This window comes from Salvia splendens, chromosome 6 (assembly GCF_004379255.2).
Source record: "Salvia splendens isolate huo1 chromosome 6, SspV2, whole genome shotgun sequence".
NCBI classification, from domain to species: domain Eukaryota; kingdom Viridiplantae; phylum Streptophyta; class Magnoliopsida; order Lamiales; family Lamiaceae; genus Salvia; species Salvia splendens.
This window is the reverse complement of record NC_056037.1, coordinates 4,406,252-4,424,092: the sequence shown is the minus strand read 5'-3', so window position 1 is coordinate 4,424,092 and position 17,841 is coordinate 4,406,252. Positions and strand designations below refer to the sequence as shown.

General features: G+C 37.0%; 3 protein-coding genes across 11 annotated transcripts; 1 reads left to right on the top strand and 2 right to left on the bottom strand.

The window, feature by feature from the left end:
- Positions 1 to 360: 360 nt before the first annotated feature.
- LOC121806228 (myosin-binding protein 1-like) lies at positions 361 to 4,669 on the bottom strand. Of its 5 annotated transcripts, none has more exons than XM_042206197.1 (5): positions 4,476 to 4,669; positions 4,087 to 4,126; positions 2,865 to 3,747; positions 1,058 to 2,524; positions 361 to 717 (listed from the first exon to the last, which is right to left on the bottom strand). In XM_042206197.1, exons 3-4 carry the CDS (start codon positions 3,682 to 3,684, stop codon positions 1,080 to 1,082), a joined length of 2,265 nt encoding a protein of 754 aa, XP_042062131.1. In that variant the 5' UTR covers positions 3,685 to 3,747; positions 4,087 to 4,126; positions 4,476 to 4,669; the 3' UTR covers positions 361 to 717; positions 1,058 to 1,079. The 5 variants fall into 5 exon arrangements, with proteins under 5 accessions (XP_042062131.1, XP_042062130.1, XP_042062133.1 ...); XM_042206196.1 differs by having other exon boundaries at positions 4,497 to 4,669; XM_042206199.1 differs by lacking the exon at positions 4,476 to 4,669 and adding an exon at positions 4,413 to 4,430.
- Positions 4,670 to 5,962: 1,293 nt separating this feature from the next.
- Positions 5,963 to 9,366, top strand: LOC121809372. Of its 3 annotated transcripts, none has more exons than XM_042209953.1 (3): positions 5,963 to 6,266; positions 6,569 to 8,789; positions 9,123 to 9,366. In XM_042209953.1, the coding sequence occupies exon 2, from the start codon at positions 6,582 to 6,584 to the stop codon at positions 8,787 to 8,789; it is 2,208 nt and encodes a 735-aa protein (XP_042065887.1). In that variant the 5' UTR covers positions 5,963 to 6,266; positions 6,569 to 6,581; the 3' UTR covers positions 9,123 to 9,366. The 3 variants fall into 3 exon arrangements, with proteins under 3 accessions (XP_042065887.1, XP_042065888.1, XP_042065886.1); XM_042209954.1 differs by having other exon boundaries at positions 6,554 to 8,789; positions 9,128 to 9,366; XM_042209952.1 differs by having other exon boundaries at positions 6,554 to 8,789.
- Positions 9,367 to 9,815: 449 nt separating this feature from the next.
- Positions 9,816 to 16,239, bottom strand: LOC121809728 (flowering locus K homology domain-like). Of its 3 annotated transcripts, none has more exons than XM_042210496.1 (7): positions 16,159 to 16,239; positions 14,340 to 14,918; positions 11,839 to 12,091; positions 10,979 to 11,127; positions 10,605 to 10,889; positions 10,252 to 10,446; positions 9,816 to 10,180 (listed from the first exon to the last, which is right to left on the bottom strand). In XM_042210496.1, the coding sequence occupies exons 2-7, from the start codon at positions 14,913 to 14,915 to the stop codon at positions 10,001 to 10,003; spliced, it is 1,638 nt and encodes a 545-aa protein (XP_042066430.1). In that variant the 5' UTR covers positions 14,916 to 14,918; positions 16,159 to 16,239; the 3' UTR covers positions 9,816 to 10,000. The 3 variants fall into 3 exon arrangements, with proteins under 3 accessions (XP_042066430.1, XP_042066428.1, XP_042066431.1); XM_042210494.1 differs by lacking the exon at positions 16,159 to 16,239 and adding an exon at positions 15,955 to 16,126; XM_042210497.1 differs by lacking the exon at positions 16,159 to 16,239 and adding an exon at positions 15,465 to 15,592.
- Positions 16,240 to 17,841: the final 1,602 nt, after the last annotated feature.

Here is a 17,841-nt window from a genome sequence, read left to right as displayed (position 1 = left end):
ATTTTTGTAATCTATTCTATTTATTGTATATCTCAAATCAAAATTATTTTTAACTAATTCATATTTTTAGTAGTTGTGTTTATATACGTTTGTAAGTGAAGTCAAACAAAGCTGGGGCCATGTATTATTTACATCTCATATTGTATAAATCAACTTAGTTCAATTCAAATTTGTGTATCTTTTTGTTGTTTGGATTAATACAGTATCACTTTCAAGACATATTATGCTTATATTTCAAGAATTAAACCAACATATATTGACCTCAAACTTTGATTTCGGATTGAATTTCATCCATAGCTTTCAAAAGTAATAGTAGGTGACTAATTTTTGTACACGACCCAAAATAGAAAAACGGAATTATTGGTTGTGAACGAAGGAAGTATGAAATAAAAAAAAAGGTTTATGAAACAATACAAGAACACAACTTCTAATGCCTATACATTGTTAAATCCATCACAATAAAAAAAAAACAGAAATTTTCACAAATAAGTATGAGACTAGGACTTGCACAAGGAAATCTATTAAAAAACCAGACCCCAAAACTGCAAACTGAAGATTCCATAAATACAGGTTTTATATATATGAAGGAAGAAGGGAAAACCAGTGATGACACTATACATAACAAATCCATGAACTCGCCTGCGTCTCAAGACTCGATATTTGTTGCAGCATGCCTCTCGCCTGCGTGTCAAAACTTAATCTTCGGTCATTATGCATCTGAGAAAGCATGTTACACGCATAAACTTAGACAACATGCTAGTAATATTTGAAATTTAACGCGTAAACTTTTGATGTACTAATATTAATACGAACATTTAGATCACCTATAGCACGAAATGCAACTGCATCAAGATATGTTACTCTTTTTTGTGATGGACATAATAAATTGGCATTTTTGTAATCTTCCAATCTAATTTTGTTGCACCTAAGATCCAGGCTTTACCCAATGCAAAAATAATGCTTTGAGATATTTAATAAGTTGATCGATAGGAACGGATAGTTTGATTCCCGTAACAAACAAGTCATATACTGTTATACTAGATGAAAGAGAGCATACCTTAGATGCACTGAGACGTGAATCATGCTGAGTTTTCTTTCCTTTCCATAACATGTGATGAATGCAACTCATGCAGACGGGTTGCTATTTCTCGAACAAATACAAATCCTTCACTTCCCTTATCGAGTGCATTGATTGAGCACTCAATAACATTTTGTTCTGCCTCTAGTGCTTGTAATCTGTTGCTTATAACAGCCAGTTCTTGTCTAAGTGCTGATAACTCGACATTTTGTTCTCCGTTTTCATGGTGAGCGCTCTCATATCCAGATACATCTTTTGCTATGAGCATATCTCTTTTTAGATGATTCTGCTCTGTCACACCGTTATCTTGAAAACTTGCAACTGATTCTGGCTGGTCAGAGGTGTTATCCTCGAGTGGTTCCTCTTTTGAAAACCCTCGAACAATCGTGTCAGAGTAGACTTCATGTTTGGTGATCATAAAGAGTTTCTCTTCCACTGTTTTCAGACGTTCTAAAATATACTGTTTTTCATCTTCAAACTGACGCAGCGATATCTGTAAGGCGTTGGTGTCCCTGTTATCTGCCTCAAGAGTCCGCTCCTTCAACTTGTCTGATTCATATTCAGGTCTGTCGTTAACAAAATTATTTGACGAATGTACATCCCCAAATGGATATCTGTAAGATTCAAGCTCAAACTGAAGACGTTGAATCTGTTTCTCATTCTCAGCAAGGAGCTCATTTGCTTTCTGCAGCGCCTCGCCATCATACTCAGCCTGTTCTTCCAACACTCTTACACACTGCAGTGCCTCCATATGAAAGGCTGCTTTCTCTTCTTGCAATCTCGTGATCATCGCCATTGCTTGGTTAGCTGCAATGGCAGAGGCATTTCGCTCCTCCTCCAATTCTTTGTACAAAGTGGCCAGTATCTTCTTGTCATGCTCAACCTGTCGTTTCAATATATCTGCATCGTTTTCACCTTCGACTTCACATACACTGTTCCCATCTAGAGAAAAATTAGACTCATTTCTTTCAAGAGAAATCTTTCTTTGAAAAATTTGAGCTCCTATGGCATCCGCAGCTTTAAAATCTTCGCCATTTGCAGATACCTTAGGGCTAATATCGTTTGAGGACAAATCAACCCCTCGAGCTGCAGATATTTGTGATAGCAAGAGCTTCAGATCCTCACTAACTCTATCCGTTATAGACCGTTGTTGTTCTAACCTTCCAGACAACTGTCTACCTCTTGCACCGAGAGCTAATTTATAAGCATCACCAAGATCCAAAGGGCCAGTCATTTGTGAACTAGTCTCAATTTTATTCGATTTTAAATCCATTTGAATTTCAAAGGGTGGAACCAAGTTGCTTCCAGCACTAGAATTTTCTCGAGGTTCTGTGATAACCTCTTTGCTCAACTCGTTTGTGCTTGTGGAGTCGATTCCTAGATTGGAAGTTTCTCTACAATCAACATGAACATCTCTCTCCAACTCGATAGTGCTCGTAGCATCATCTGCAGAAAATCACAGATGAGGAAGCAGATAAGGCAAAAATAACAACTTACAGATCCAAGATTAGAAAATATGATACTACAAGAGAAGTAGTTAAGTTTTTCCTAATCACTCCCACTAGTCCAAAAGAAGATGAAACCGGAGACCTTTGGTCTTAGACATTACCACTCTACCACTAGGCCAACTCACACACACGACATACATATTTGATATATAAATAAAAGCTTGATTAAAATGTAGTTTTCTGATGAAAACATGAATGCAACACAACATAAAAGATGATTGGAGACTTCAATGTAAGGTCATATATGCAACGAGATAAATAGAACACATTTAACTTACTAGTCTGCTTTGAATCAATAGAATGAGTCCCATGCAGATTTGGAGAAGGATGAACATACGAAAAATCAATCAGATCAGAAGGTCCAACGACATCTTTACTATGGCCACCTTGCAGCCAGTTAAGTTCATCTAAACCAAGCTCGATAGACTCCTCAGATTCTACATTATGATGGGATTTAGTGGGCTTCTCCGATTCAGAAAGTGAAGATTTGGTGGAAGGAGCTGGATGTATCACTTTTTCCGGAGCAGGACTACGAGCAACTTCAGCAGAGACAAACTTAGCCTCTGATTCTTGGTCTGAAGTCTCCATTCCATGAATTCGTCCACTTGCATGTTCAGTGTCTGAAAATGGACCTTCTGACTCAGAACCGGAACCATCCTTGATCTGCGAATACTCTACATGGGGCAGTGGATCAGCATCCCTGCTCCACATTTGGTCCAACTGAGACGACTTCTCTGTGATCTCCTGCACAACATCCCCACTCCGACTACGATTGATGGACAATGGTGCATCAACGTGGTTGTTTAGAAGTTGACAAAGAACTAATGAGGTTATTTTAGACTTGTGCTCGTTGCAAATCAAATCCCAGTGAAAATCAGTTCCCTCGTCTCCCAAGACATGATCCAATCTTGAGCACAACAAACATGGCGTCCTCAACTGGTAATGGCGGGCGAATCTTGTAACCAAGTAAGCAAAACTAGCATCAACGAAAATCATAAACATGAGCATCCATTCAAGAACTGCTGAAACCAGAGCCGAAGCAATACTAAGAAAAACTTGATGTCCAGATTCATCGCCCCAACTTCGCCTCAAGTCCATCTCCTTGAAACTCCAATCAAACAGGAACCTATTTCACCAAACTGATGATCCAAAAATAGAGAACTGTAACAACAAACAGAAAATCCCAAGTTACAAATAGTGATTAATCAGATCCCTTCATCAGCAAAAGCATAGGAATATGCATCAAATCAATTTGGCAACAATATCTTTAACCATGTAGTGTGACACATTTGCATAAGCAAGAAGTCAAACAATGAAAAAAAAATCTGCATAAATAAGACAACGAACACTTGATAACTGCTGCAGAACAAGACACTAATGTAAAGAGGGAAAGGGGAAGAAAGTCAACCATAAAACAGAAATGAAAGCATCACATGATTTTCGCATCCAAATCAGACATATACAAGCAAGAATCAATAATTTCCAGCAGCGAAATCATACCTGATCGCAAGAAAATCAGCAGTTTTCGCCAAGAAACAGACTGTAAGAACACAACAAAACAATATTCAGACAAGAATAACCGAAAATGACAAACCCAAGAAACCTTATATCCCAGCACTAATATACACACATACAAATAAGAAAGTGGTGGCGGTGAAACAGCAGAGTGTTTGAAAAGTTCTAATAGGAATTTAAAGATGTGAAATTCCTCTAAAAAAGACAATCTTTAGTAAGCCGACAAGATGACTAAGGTGGAGTTAAGACGACTCGGCATTATGCAGCCGAAAGCTTGCCACCCCCTACCCCACTCCACTTCAACCACCCACCCCTTCAAGAAAGCCTGAAACCACCAAATCAGATCATAGATTCCATGGATTTCTTCTTTTTACCTGCAACTTTTCGATGATTACCTTAACAAAGCCGCCTTTTAGACCTCTCAACTGAATGTCCGAGAAATAGAAAATCTATTTTTTTTTTTAGTTTCAAAACCAGAAATTCTTTTGACTACAAACAATTGGGCATCCAGATTGGACAAGTCCAGTATAAAATGCACTGTCATAGATTTGTGTATTAATTGAATTTTCCTTATTTACACAAATTTATCATTAAGTGCTCATTTATATGAGTATGTACACGTTTTCATAAACTGAATATTTTTTATCGAAAGCATAACATATTAGAACAAGATTAACTTATTTTAGTGGACAATAATGTATTAGTGGCTTTAGGGTGGGACATTATATCATTTGTCTAATCAAGGTAGCCACTTTCACCTTAAAAAATAAATTCATATCTTATATATATTTCATGCAAGACAATATTTATAGTATGTGCGAACACACAAAAATACCCACTTTCGATAATAAACAGACAAAATACTTACTTTTTAAAAAAATGAGTTGTTAAATTCATTTTAAAGTATTTTAAACAAGTTGTGTTCAATCATTACATTGAGCATGTATATTAGTTGAGAAATTTAGAATATGAATAGAGTCAAATAGAAAAAAATTGTATAAATCACAAATTCAAGAGATGTGGTTGACGAGTAGGGATTTATCCATAGTTAATCAAAGATCATGAGTAGTAAGTATATCAATTAAGAATATGATTTTTTCCAAAATATATGTTGAAAACATTGGCTAGGAATATAAGGGGAATAGTAGGGAGGTTATGTGTGTATTACATGAATCGTTCTTTTTATCTTACTTTGATTTCGACCATAAGTGTTAGTTAATATACAGATTTCATACCCAAAAATATACTTGCAATGACCAAAAAGAGAGATATAAGTAACACTGCACACTCAAAGAAATAAGTTAATTATAAGAGCAAAACAAATGAATATCCACAATTTGACATCTCTGTATTAGTGGATAGGTTGGAAAAGTATATTTGATTTCTATATAAAACTTTGTCAATAAATTACTCTATACATTAAGAATGACATATCTACATCATCATTATGCACTATAAATATCTATAAATAAACCGATATAGATAAAACTTTGTCAATATCTCAATATATTAATAATGTTATTAGTATAATACACGCTGTGATGTTTTTTAATTGCTACCTTATTATGATTGTATGATGTTACAATAAGATAGATGTATTTTCTGATAAACAAATCCATTGAATATGGTCAAAAAGATTGTGAATATATATAACGAATAATGCTAATGATGATAGATTAAATTAAAAAAATTACATTTTAGCTATTAGATTACAAATTTAGTGAGTTATAATTGATCTTTGTATTTATATTTATGAGAAGCATATGAAAATGAGAGTATGATAAAATAAAAAGGGGCAATAGGGTAAAGTACAAAATGGGAAGGGCAAAAGGGCAAGAAGGTTTGACCTAAATACCCATCTCTCACAGCGCTGAACCATTTTCATCGCCCTCTTCTGCCCTCGCTTCTCCCTTCTCTCTTTTCTCCGATTTCCCAATTCTCTCCTTCTCATCCTCCCTTCCCTTTTCCCCGCCACTTTCAAATTTTCTCCAACCAATTAACCGTCCTTTCAATTACCCACGCCCTTCCACTTTTGATCCCCGATTCGGCCCGATCCATTTTTTCGGACTTCATGATTCCTCACTGAGAGTGTTGCCGCAGCTGGGCTTGTTTAAGACTCCAACCTGATGTGATACAGATTTCAATTTTTGCTTTGTTATATGCTGGTGAGTCACTTGTTCAATTTGCTTTCGTGCTGGCGAATTAGGATTTGGAGTTCTGTTGCAAAGTTTCCTCTTTTGATGCGATTATGTGTGTGTGTGTGTGTGTGTTTAGTTTGTGTTTTATTGATTGAACTGATTTGTTTGGTTGAGACTTGAGAGGATATGCAAAAATCAATTCTATTGGATTTATTGAAATATTCAGTCTGTAAAGGATTTATTAGATTGATGGCTCAAATTTTTTTATCTTAAATTGCTTGATATGCAACTCAGTGGTCTAATGCAATAGATAGAAGTGATTCCTGCAGGGATAAGGTGAAAATGGTGAACCACGACGTGCTTCTGGGGCAAAATAACAGTGCAGCTCTTGGTCGTATCCAGCCAGTGGTGCTGGACCGCAATCACAACCTAGTCATTGCTCAAAACCATGGGTTGGAGATGGGCCAGGCTCATGAGCAAGACACGAGGTTGGGGCAGGGTCAGGACAATCAGGGTGATGCTGATCATGAATATGATGAGCAAGAGAATGGTTTGTCAATGGAGATGGAGGAAAAGCCTGATCATGATATTCAAGATGTGCATCTTCTTGTAGGTAGCAGTGAGTTAGATATGTCTGATCATAATGAATTGGTGGCTGTCTCTGAGAGCCAAGAACTCGATGAGAATATGGAATTAACAGTGATCCAGCACGATGACATGGGCATGGACTCTATGCATGATATGGATTTTCACCAGTCTCTAGTAGTTACTCCCGCTCATATTCTGCAGCAGAGAACCCTTGCTATAAGCCCGAGCTATGAACTTCATGTGGGGCAAGAATTTTCAGATGTCAAAGCTTGTCGAAGGGCGTTGAGGGACTGTGCTATTGCCCTGCATTTTGAGATGCAGACCATAAAGTCAGATAAAACTCGTTTTACTGCTAGATGTGCCAGCGAGGAATGCCCATGGCGCATTCATGCTGCAAAGCTCCCTGGTGTACCAACTTTCACAATCAGAACAATCAATGATAGCCATACATGTGGAGGAATTTCCCATCTGGGGCATCAGCAGGCCTCAGTTCAGTGGGTTGCCAGTTCCGTGGAGCAAAGTCTAAGAGAGAACCCAAATTGCAAGCCAAAAGAGATATTGGAAGAAATCCATAGAGTTCATGGTATCACTCTATCTTACAAGCAAGCCTGGCGCGGAAAGGAAAGGATTATGGCTGCTATGCGCGGATCCTTTGAAGAAGGATATCGTCTCCTCCCGCAGTACTGTGAGCAAGTTAAACGGACTAACCCAGGAAGTATTGCATCTGTTTATGGAAATCCTACCGACAACTGCTTCCAGCGCCTGTTCATCTCATTTCAGGCATCCATATATGGTTTCCTGAATGCTTGCCGTCCACTTCTTGGGCTGGATCGAACATTTCTAAAGAGTAAATACCTTGGTACATTGCTTCTGGCTACTGGATTTGATGGGGATGGTGGCCTTTTCCCTTTGGCTTTTGGTGTTGTTGATGAGGAGAATGATGATAACTGGATGTGGTTTCTCTCCGAGCTCCATAACCTTCTTGAGGTGAATACTGAAAACATGCCAAGGCTTACAATACTGTCAGATAGGCAAAAAGGCATTGTTGATGGAGTAGAAGCCAATTTCCCCACTGCTTTCCATGGGTTTTGCATGCGTCATTTGAGTGAAAGCTTCCGGAAAGAATTTAACAATGCACTGCTTGTCAACCTCTTATGGGATGCTGCCCATGCTCTTACAGTAATTGAATTTGAAGCCAAAATTCTAGAAATTGAAGAGATTTCTCAAGATGCAGCATACTGGATTCGCAGGATTCCCTCTAGATTATGGGCTACAGCTTATTTTGAGGGAACAAGGTTTGGACATTTGACAGCTAACATAGTGGAATCTCTAAATACTTGGATCTTGGAAGCCTCGGGCCTACCGATAATCCAGATGATGGAATGCATCCGAAGGCAGCTAATGACCTGGTTTAATGAACGCCGAGAGACTAGTATGCAGTGGACATCCATCCTTGTGCCTAGTGCAGAGAGGCGAGTTGCAGAGGCCCTTGAGCGTGCACGCACTTATCAGGTTCTTCGTGCCAACGAAGCTGAATTTGAGGTGATATCTCACGAGGGAACAAACATTGTTGACATCCGAAACCGTTGTTGTCTCTGTCGGGGATGGCAACTGTATGGTCTACCCTGTGCGCATGCTGTTGCTGCACTTCTCTCTTGCAGACAGAATGTCCATCGATTCACTGAGAGCTGTTTCACTGTTGCTACCTATCGGAAGGCGTACTCACAAACTATACATCCTATTCCAGATAAAACACTGTGGACGGAGTTATCTGAAGGAGATCCGACTGGCAGTAAATCTGTAGAAATGATTATTCATCCACCTAAATCACTCCGCCCTCCTGGGCGACCGAGGAAGAAGCGTGTTAGAGCAGAAGACCGTGGCCAAGTGAAGAGAGTTGTACATTGTAGCCGCTGCAACCAGACAGGCCACTTTAGGACGACGTGTGCAGCACCAGTATGAGTGAGTGTCCATTATGCATTATTATGCAATAAAGTTAAGATATATGCTCTTATCTGTGCAGTATTTTTTCTTCGACTTGTTTCTAGTTAAGGAATTCGTGAATTACAATAAGTTGGGGTGCAAGATTGTTGTCCTGATAATTAGATTTTAGTAGTTTTATTATTTATCCTATTGAGTGGATTGTTTTCTAGTAGTACAATTTTATAGAACTCGATAGGTTTGAAATGATCTAGTACATTGTATTAGTTGTTTTTTGATAGATTTAAAATAATGCAGAGGAATATGTTGCAGTGTTTTTTTATGAAATGTAATCGTCAATTTGTGGTTATCCAGTGTAGAATTAAGCTATGGTTGAATATACACGAAGATCCTAGGCACACTGCATTTGTTCGATCAAGAAATTCTTGGAAGTCTTTGGAGTTGGAGCATGCTTGGTACAACGGAGTGGAACGACGAACCTTGGTTTATTCCCATGTTTTGGTATGCATAAGGAATGTAATTGTGATTTTTTGTTTGATTCCTTTCATGACTGATATTAAAGTTTAGGAGATAAATAAAAATATTTCGTATTACTAAATTATCTTTTACATCATCATAATACATAATTATAGTAATTTTTCATCTCTCTACTTTCTGTCTCTTGTGTTTTGTCTCTTGGGATAGACAAATTACACAGATTTGCATTTGTCTCTCTTCTCTTCTTCAAATGTACAGATATCACTATCAGCATTACATGCAACATAAGTGATATGTCAAATGAGAACCTACTGAATGTTTTGGATGATTTTTTAGAAGTGTGTTTTCAAGATAGAATTTTTAATTAGAAAACTGAATTTGTGCTAGTTTTGAAAATTCTGGTGTGACTAAATTGTACTCCTTCCGTCCACATATATGAGTATCATTTCTCGTCAGAAAAGTGGGTAAAAAATTAGTAGAATCTATTAAAAATGAACTTGGACTCCTATTCGCGGACAAATGGAGTACTTGTCATCTATTTTACCTCCAAATTAAAAGAAAAAAAGAAAATTAAAAATTAACGGTGGTTTATGAATATGTAAAATTAGAGCAAGAAAATTTTGATCCATACGATACGATATTGCCTGATACAACAAGATATGTAATGAGAAGTCAACAGTTGGGTCATGTCCCTACTGCCACGTCATCTTTCCTAATTTCTCTTGCAACATGGTAAAACAATAAGCTACTGCAACTCAGTAGCCGTAGTTGTTGCCATAAACTGGGCCGTACCCGCCTGATTGACCGCCGTGGCTGGGAGGATTTGAAGCAGCATTTGATGCATATAGCGAGGCGCCATAAGAGTTGTATGCGTGCTGCTCCGCTGATGGAGCGTGTTGCGTTTGAGCCGCGCCAGCAGCTTCAGCCATGAAATTCTGCGAGAAACAAGTTCCATTATTGCTGGGATATAAAAAGATAAATAAAACGAAGCGTGCTGCACAGTTACCTGAATCAGTTGCTGAGCAGTTTGGACTTGAGAAGCAGTGCCACTAATCTCGACTGTCATCTCCCCTGGAAGACCCCTTGTTTCTTGAATGGCGACAGTAGCACCACTGACCCGCCGAATGTAGCTTATACTGGCACCTTGTGTACCGATTACAGCATCAGCGTAAGAGAGAGGAATCTGCATTTGCTGGGTCACCTGAAAACCAATCACACCCCCATTTACGTCACAGCACTACACTAGGCATCGATTCCATAAAGAGGTCTATAGCACAACTCCAAAGTTATATAGATACCTCGACCAGAATCACAAATTAGATGGAACTGAAGTTACGAAGGAAGAAGCATTTATTTAACCTGAGTGATTACAGATGGAGCTGCCTGAGTGGCTGATGAATGCATTTGTCCTGCAGCTTCTCTACCATAGGCAGATATACCTTGATGAGGTGGTTTTTCTGTTTGACGTGGCATGTCAGCAGTAGGGGGATAATAATTGTCAAACTGCTGCGGAGGCCTAAAATGAGGGGTGGTTCCATATCCTGGACCAGGACCTCCATGTCCGTGTTGAGGATAAGATTGGGGAGGCGGAGCCCAGTGCTGCGGAGGAGGCATGTGATCCATCTGCGGATTGGGGGTTTGCATCTGACCACAGAAATACATAAACACTAAGAAAATAGGGAACAAATTGAAAAAGATCCAAGTCAATGTACTTGCAAGCAAAGGAATCTTACCTGCATTTCGATTATTGATATTATGCTCCGATCAACTAAAAATTTCCTCAAATGGGAAGCAATTAATTCAATAGCCTTTTGTGTTCCTGCGGGCTCTCCTACAACCTCTACTACTCTATCATCTTGAAGGGCAAAAACGGGTAGGTCTTCTGGAAAGAATAAGCCAACAATCGAATGGATGAGGCACTTTACATATCGGAACTCACAATAACACCTTAACATATGGCATGAAGACGTCAGTTTGAAAATGTCGAACATTTATGTTCATATTTATGCATATCTTGTAAGAAAAAAACAAGTAGCTATCTCACTCCATCGGCAACTGTATTTTCTCCAGGAGACAACTATTACTACAATTTTACGTTCAACATCAATAGCTGATAGTGTAGAACAGAACGGTGTACATAGTAACTAACAGATATACTCATTTTACAATATCATCTAAAACAACCTGAAGATTACACAGCATAACTTTGACAAATTATAAAGCACATAAAGAGAGCTCAAGCACAACAAAGTAAGCAATGATGCACTGAAGATAAGAACTAAGACAGACTAAATAGTTTTTCAATTCAAGAGCAGATAATCAGATAAAAGTAAACAAAATATACATGATCGATCTGACTCTTTCTAAATTCCTGCAGATACAAAAACTCCAGGCACATAGACGAAAAAGAACAAATTTGCAACCGGACTCGACAAGTAGCAAACTGAGAAAGATGGCTGGGAAACTTCTTACGAAGAGACCAACTTGGCACGTGCTCACAAAAAGAGATAAATAATCAGCAGAATCAAAAAGAGCTACAGATCAAGTTCAGCTCCCTAAATAGATGGGTTATAGAGTCACAAAGAAGACAAACCTGATCCAAGAACTCTAACAATGCAATTAGACTCTTCTTGAATGGATTTGACAGTTGCACCTTGTTTCCCAATCAAACTTCCTGCTTGAGGGGCTGGTACGAGCAGTTTTGTTGAGACCTTTCCTCCCGAACCTGATGGTTGCTCAGAGGAATCATTCTCCAGTCCATCCACAACACGTCTAAGAACCCGGAGCAGACCATCTATGGCAGGAGGAAGGGCAGCATCAGGCTCTTCCTTGGCAGATACCATTACCTAACCAGAAAATTGCAAATCAACAACTTCCCTCAAGTGCTAAAATCTAAAACAATAAACTTCAGATTACTGAATATTACTCTTGTCTGTAAAGCGGTCAAATGATACCTAGTTTAGATAACATTTGTATGTACAATTAAAAAAACTTATTACTCCAATAATGTAAAAATATTAGTCTTCTCATTAAATCTATTGGATGGGATAGGAGATAAGTTCTTCCACAAGTTGATATTGGCAACATAGTTAGAAATTCATTGGAAAAAAGTTCATCAAGTTTCAGGTTATGGTGGTATGCAATCATAAGATTTCTGACATACAACTTGATTGATTTTCATGGAGCATAATCTCTCTCCCTATTTTTCATCTATCCAAAACATCTTTCCCATTCAATAGTTTTTGCCCATTGATATTTTAGGTGTACATTTTCCGAATTCATTTCTTGAACCTTCTATTCTTGAAACTAACATCTTTCACCATTCAACAGTTCTTTGTCCTCTGATATACTAGGTGGAAATATTCAGAATTGATTTCTTGAACCTTCTATTCTTGAAGTAACAGACTTACAAGAGTTGATCCAACCTTCAACACTTGACTGCTTACCTATCCGGGAGGTGAACCAGCCATCACTTGACTTATTTTCTCAGAACAGAAGATACCTTCGAAATTATTCCCAACACCAGAGGTTTATACTCCATCAAGTAGTTGGCTTAGGCAGCAAAGCTCTTCAACAAGCCAATCCTTAGTGAATCAGTACTCGGATAATCCATTTAGGTTAAGTTTTGGAAATCAGGACATTCTGTCCCCCGGTCTCTAACTATATTCTTCAATTAATAATTCATGCCCCTGTTCAGCAGGAACAAAATATGACACTAGTACATGTACTCTTAATAGGAAGCAGTATGATATCTTCACATGTTGTTATGGTTGATGTAAACCAAGAAATTCAGTATGTTAAGGTTGGAACTTCACAAAATATATTCATACAGCTTGTTTTAGTAACTTATACAACTAGTACATTATTATCTAGACTATTTTAAGTTTTTTAACCAATGGCTGATGACTTTTGCCTCCAATGGTAGTGGCATGTATAACTGGCCAATCACAAGGAACACTGTTTCCTATAAAGTAGCTGACTTATAACAAGGAACACAACCATAATGGTAGCATACCTCTGGCAATCCCTACCAAATATGCCAAGATAGATAATCTCATCAAGGAACTAAATCACCAGGTCCCAAATCAACAAAAAGTGGGAGAGAAAATGTTAATTAACTTATTATTGTAGTGATCTTCCCCTTCCTAGCATCAGGGTTCTTTCAATCAATATCTCTCAACGATCCTAGTATAAGGTTTGATTATTACAAGCATTACACTTTAAAACTGCTTTCCTTCATATCTTGGTAGGCCATCTTTGTTTACTTAATAAATACCTCAAATTATGAATCATATTATAAATTCTATAACCAACTAAGAGGATTAATAATTAAATGGTATATATATTATATATCACCTATGCAATATTCACAGTTAGCAACAGTTAAGCTTTTAATAAATTGTGTTTTCACATTTCAAGGTGGTTAGTTTCCTAAAAGCACCCTAACTTTATTGATAATTGGATACCACCAGCTGCAGTCAAGTGAGGAGTATAAGCATCTCTTTAAAATATCCTCTCTTTTTCAGAACATGGAGAATCCTTTTTGGGGAAGTTACCTTTTAATCTTTCTAACAGAGTTATATTTGAGAATAACCAGGTAAAACATTCAAGCAGGCAGAAAATATTTCAAGATATGGATCTTGGGGGGGTGGGAGGGGATCATGCTTGTTTAAATTTTTTGACAAGCATCTAACTTGACATCAAAATCTGAGCCTTGAGTATCAAGATAAAAGAGCTCAGTAATGAGTAGGTACTCTAGATCTTATATGCATAGTAATACTAATACTGCATATATTGCATGATGGTCATATACACTGTCCTTAGGCATGCACAAGCATAATATACATTAATAGCCAAAACACATTTTAACAAAATATGTGAAATGGAATAGTAACCGAGAACCAACAAATGGACAAAGTGAACTAGAGGCATACAAGTATGCTCCTATAAACTTCCTTAAGCATTAAACTTATAGAGATATTTCCAAAATATGACATCACAACACATACTTGGTGGTTATATCACATCCATTCAATTAACTTCAACATAAATATATGATACCGAGATCATAAATCAAATAAGAAATTTGCTTACAGCTCTTTCTCTTGTTCCTGGAGGACCATCAAGAATCTTTATCCGAGCTTTTGTCTCTTCACATGTTTTCTTTATATACTCTCCTTTCCGCCCAATTATAGTACCGACCTTCTGAGCAGGTACCAACATCCGGAAAATACTCTCTCCAGGCCAACCAGGCCATCTTTCACCACCTCCAACAACTGATTCATCTGCATGGTCCTTTTTTGCATCAGGCTGAGAGTTCTCTATAACCACATCTTCTGGCTCAGTTTCTTTTTCAATTTCATGCACATGTTCTACTACAATTTCACGTTCCACATCATTTCCATGTTCTACTTCATTTCCTTGTTCCGCTTCATTTTCATGTTCCGCTTCATTTTCATGTTCCGCTTCATTTTCAGGTCCGACTTCATTTTCATGTTCCGCTTCATTTTCAGGTCCGACTTCATTTTCAGGTCCGACTTCATTTTCAGGTCCGACTTCATTTTCAGGTTCGATTTCATTTTCAGGTTCAAGCACAAGTTGTTCAGGTTCATATTCCTGTTCATGACCTTGTTCAACTTCAACTTCATGGTTCTGATCAAGTTCAGCCATGATCTGCATTGAAATGAATACACGACAATGAACAACTACAGATAGCATGTATACGTTGCAAAACATGATCAATAAATACTATCCAGTCAGTTTCTACTTTCTAGTATGTCTAGGTATGCAAGGTACAAATTTTGAAGCGTCTATAAATTGTTCACAAACATTAAAAGGGGACGAATAAACAATTACTATATCCTAGTATACTACTTAATTCTTAGATTACCATAAATAACAGCAATGTGGTGATTTACTAAACTAGGAGAGTCTGACTAAACTTTCTTCTTTATTTTCTTCACTTATTTTATTTATCCCAGAAGTATTTTTGGGGATCCCTATCTATTCTCCCCTTGATGAAGATGAAACAAAATTTATATTATTAAGAAGTACACCAAGGGGGGAAGATTCGCACCTAAACTTGTATTACACCAATACTCAATTAAGTAACCCTCATTATTTCACCATAGATATGCTGCAACACATATATCACTTATACATGAAACCATAAACAAAGAGGCCTACAAACTAGGGAACAAAAGGGAGAGGGTTATATACCTAATATTTTATGCTTAAGCAATCTAATTACTATCCAGTTATAACAGCTAGAACCTCCATTTCCAAAACCTTTGAGCAACCATTAAATAATACTAGTTGGGAAATCCAAAAGGCCTGCACTTCAAAAGCATTATCTTGAGATACGATCTAGCTAGAGGGAGAAAGGATACAGAAAAGGAAACCACACAACTTCTAGTTTTCTACCAGGACCTTTACAAATTTCCTCAGAATTTATCCGATCTAGAATTATAAAATTTCACAATAGCCTCAACCTGAGCTGTTGGTGCACTCAGGTAGTAAAAATTGAGCATCACTAAAAGCATATATAATATACATAAACACGAACAACATGAACAATAAAGAATCATATTTTCAATAGCCCTTCTGAAGAAAAAAAGACAGTTAAAATAGGCTATAGCTTCTCGAAGGAGGTCTTTCAACTTATATATCAGCTCATCTAATCAAGCGAAATTCGTAATCACAACAATACCATTTTCATCATAATTCGGTGCGCCCTCAAATACCCATTACAAAACGCTCAAGAAACAAAAAAACAAATTCGAACGAGCTCACTGAAACACGATATTGACAAAAAAAAAGGACAACGAAATGATAACAAGAAGAATCGGTGGAAATCACACTTTTCCTGTTCGAATTATCAATCAAGAAACTTATCTATTTGGGATAAACTTACATGGATGAGAGCAAAAGAGAAGAGTCCGAAATGTAGGGTTTTAGAGGAATTTTAGCCTTATTTTATAGTCATACATATTTTCACAATTCAAAAGACACTTTTTTAAAATTAATAAACTGTTAAAAATAGCCCAGTTTAAATATTAGTACAAGTATTAATATTATGGTAACTTGATAAAATAATGATTTATTGTTACATCCAAAAAGTTTGAGTAAATGATGTGTATTTTTCGAGCTTTTATATTAATGAACTAATAACACACAAGCTTAATAAATTAGCTCTAAAATTACAACCTTTCTGCAATAGTACTGATATAGTTGTAGTAAAAGAGTGTCGAACCATAGGGAGACGTTTGATTATTTAATAAGAATTGACAAGATTAATAAACTAAATTTAAGAACTAAAGTACGAAAATGGAGAAACTCAAGAGATAAAGAACATTGCTCCCAACAACATTCAGATGAATCACTATTGTATTTATTCTATATTCAAGTTCATAAGCAATTGAGAACGATGATCAATTTTACACTCTAAAAGTATTGAACATACTTAAAGAATTATAGTACTAATGCTAGCTGAACACAAAGCTAAAAGTACCTACTCATTAGACTATTATTCCCGCGAAAGCACAGTAAGTATTAGACTAACTCCTCAAAGCCAACAAATATTATGGTTAGTTGAACACTTAACACATAAACATCTTCTCATCAAACTAAACTCCCACGGATGCGTAGTAAGTAATAATTCAACTCCAAAGACTTTTTTACATCAATATTCACTTATGTATTTATCTCTGAACAAGGTAAAATTCATAAGTTCTTCATCAATGTTATCATCCAATTTCCAAGTTGAAGAGACATTAGAAAGAGGCAAATAATATACTACATTAGATGCATCATAACATAGCATATATAAAATGCAAACCATAGACGAAAACCAAAGTAAATGATTAAATATAGAATCTCTACAATCAATTCATCCTACTAGTGTTAGGAGCAATGAATACAAACTAGCCACACATGCTAAAGAAGAAAAACCATAAGACTAATGGTGATCTCCGATAGCCGGCGGTAGTCCGTCTCCGAGATGATGAAGATTGGATGCCGGATCCTCCTCCCTTTCCAGTCGTCCCATTTTGTTCCAAAGCAACCGCCCAAAAGCTGACGAAGAAACTGCCGTTTTGCAGTTAGACATGAATCACCCGGTCGGGTGTTTGTTCTGGACTCCGCATCCTTTACAGATTTCACCCGACCGGGTGTTGTCTCTGGAATCCTCAATTGAACGTGCATTTCCCGCCAGCTCTTTACATCCTAAATTTCGATGAAAACACTATTTGATAAGCCATAATTTGCATATAAATGTATAGTCTAAGAGGAAAATATAGGAAATATGCTTCGCATCAGTACATGATTCGAATTAACAACATTGAAGACAGAAGCTAAGTGTCTCTTCCTCTTGGGTGTTGAGTTACACTAGAATAAAAATAAAAATAAAAATAAAAATATAAATATAAATATAAATATAAATAAAATCACACACTGGATTCAGATTACTACCTGAATATAGATGAATCATTGATAATGCTTGAACACACTATTATAACTATGGCTTCTTTTAATTCGTAAAAATAAAACAATTATCCTTCAATCAATACATCGGAAATTAAATTGTCCAGGCCCATCA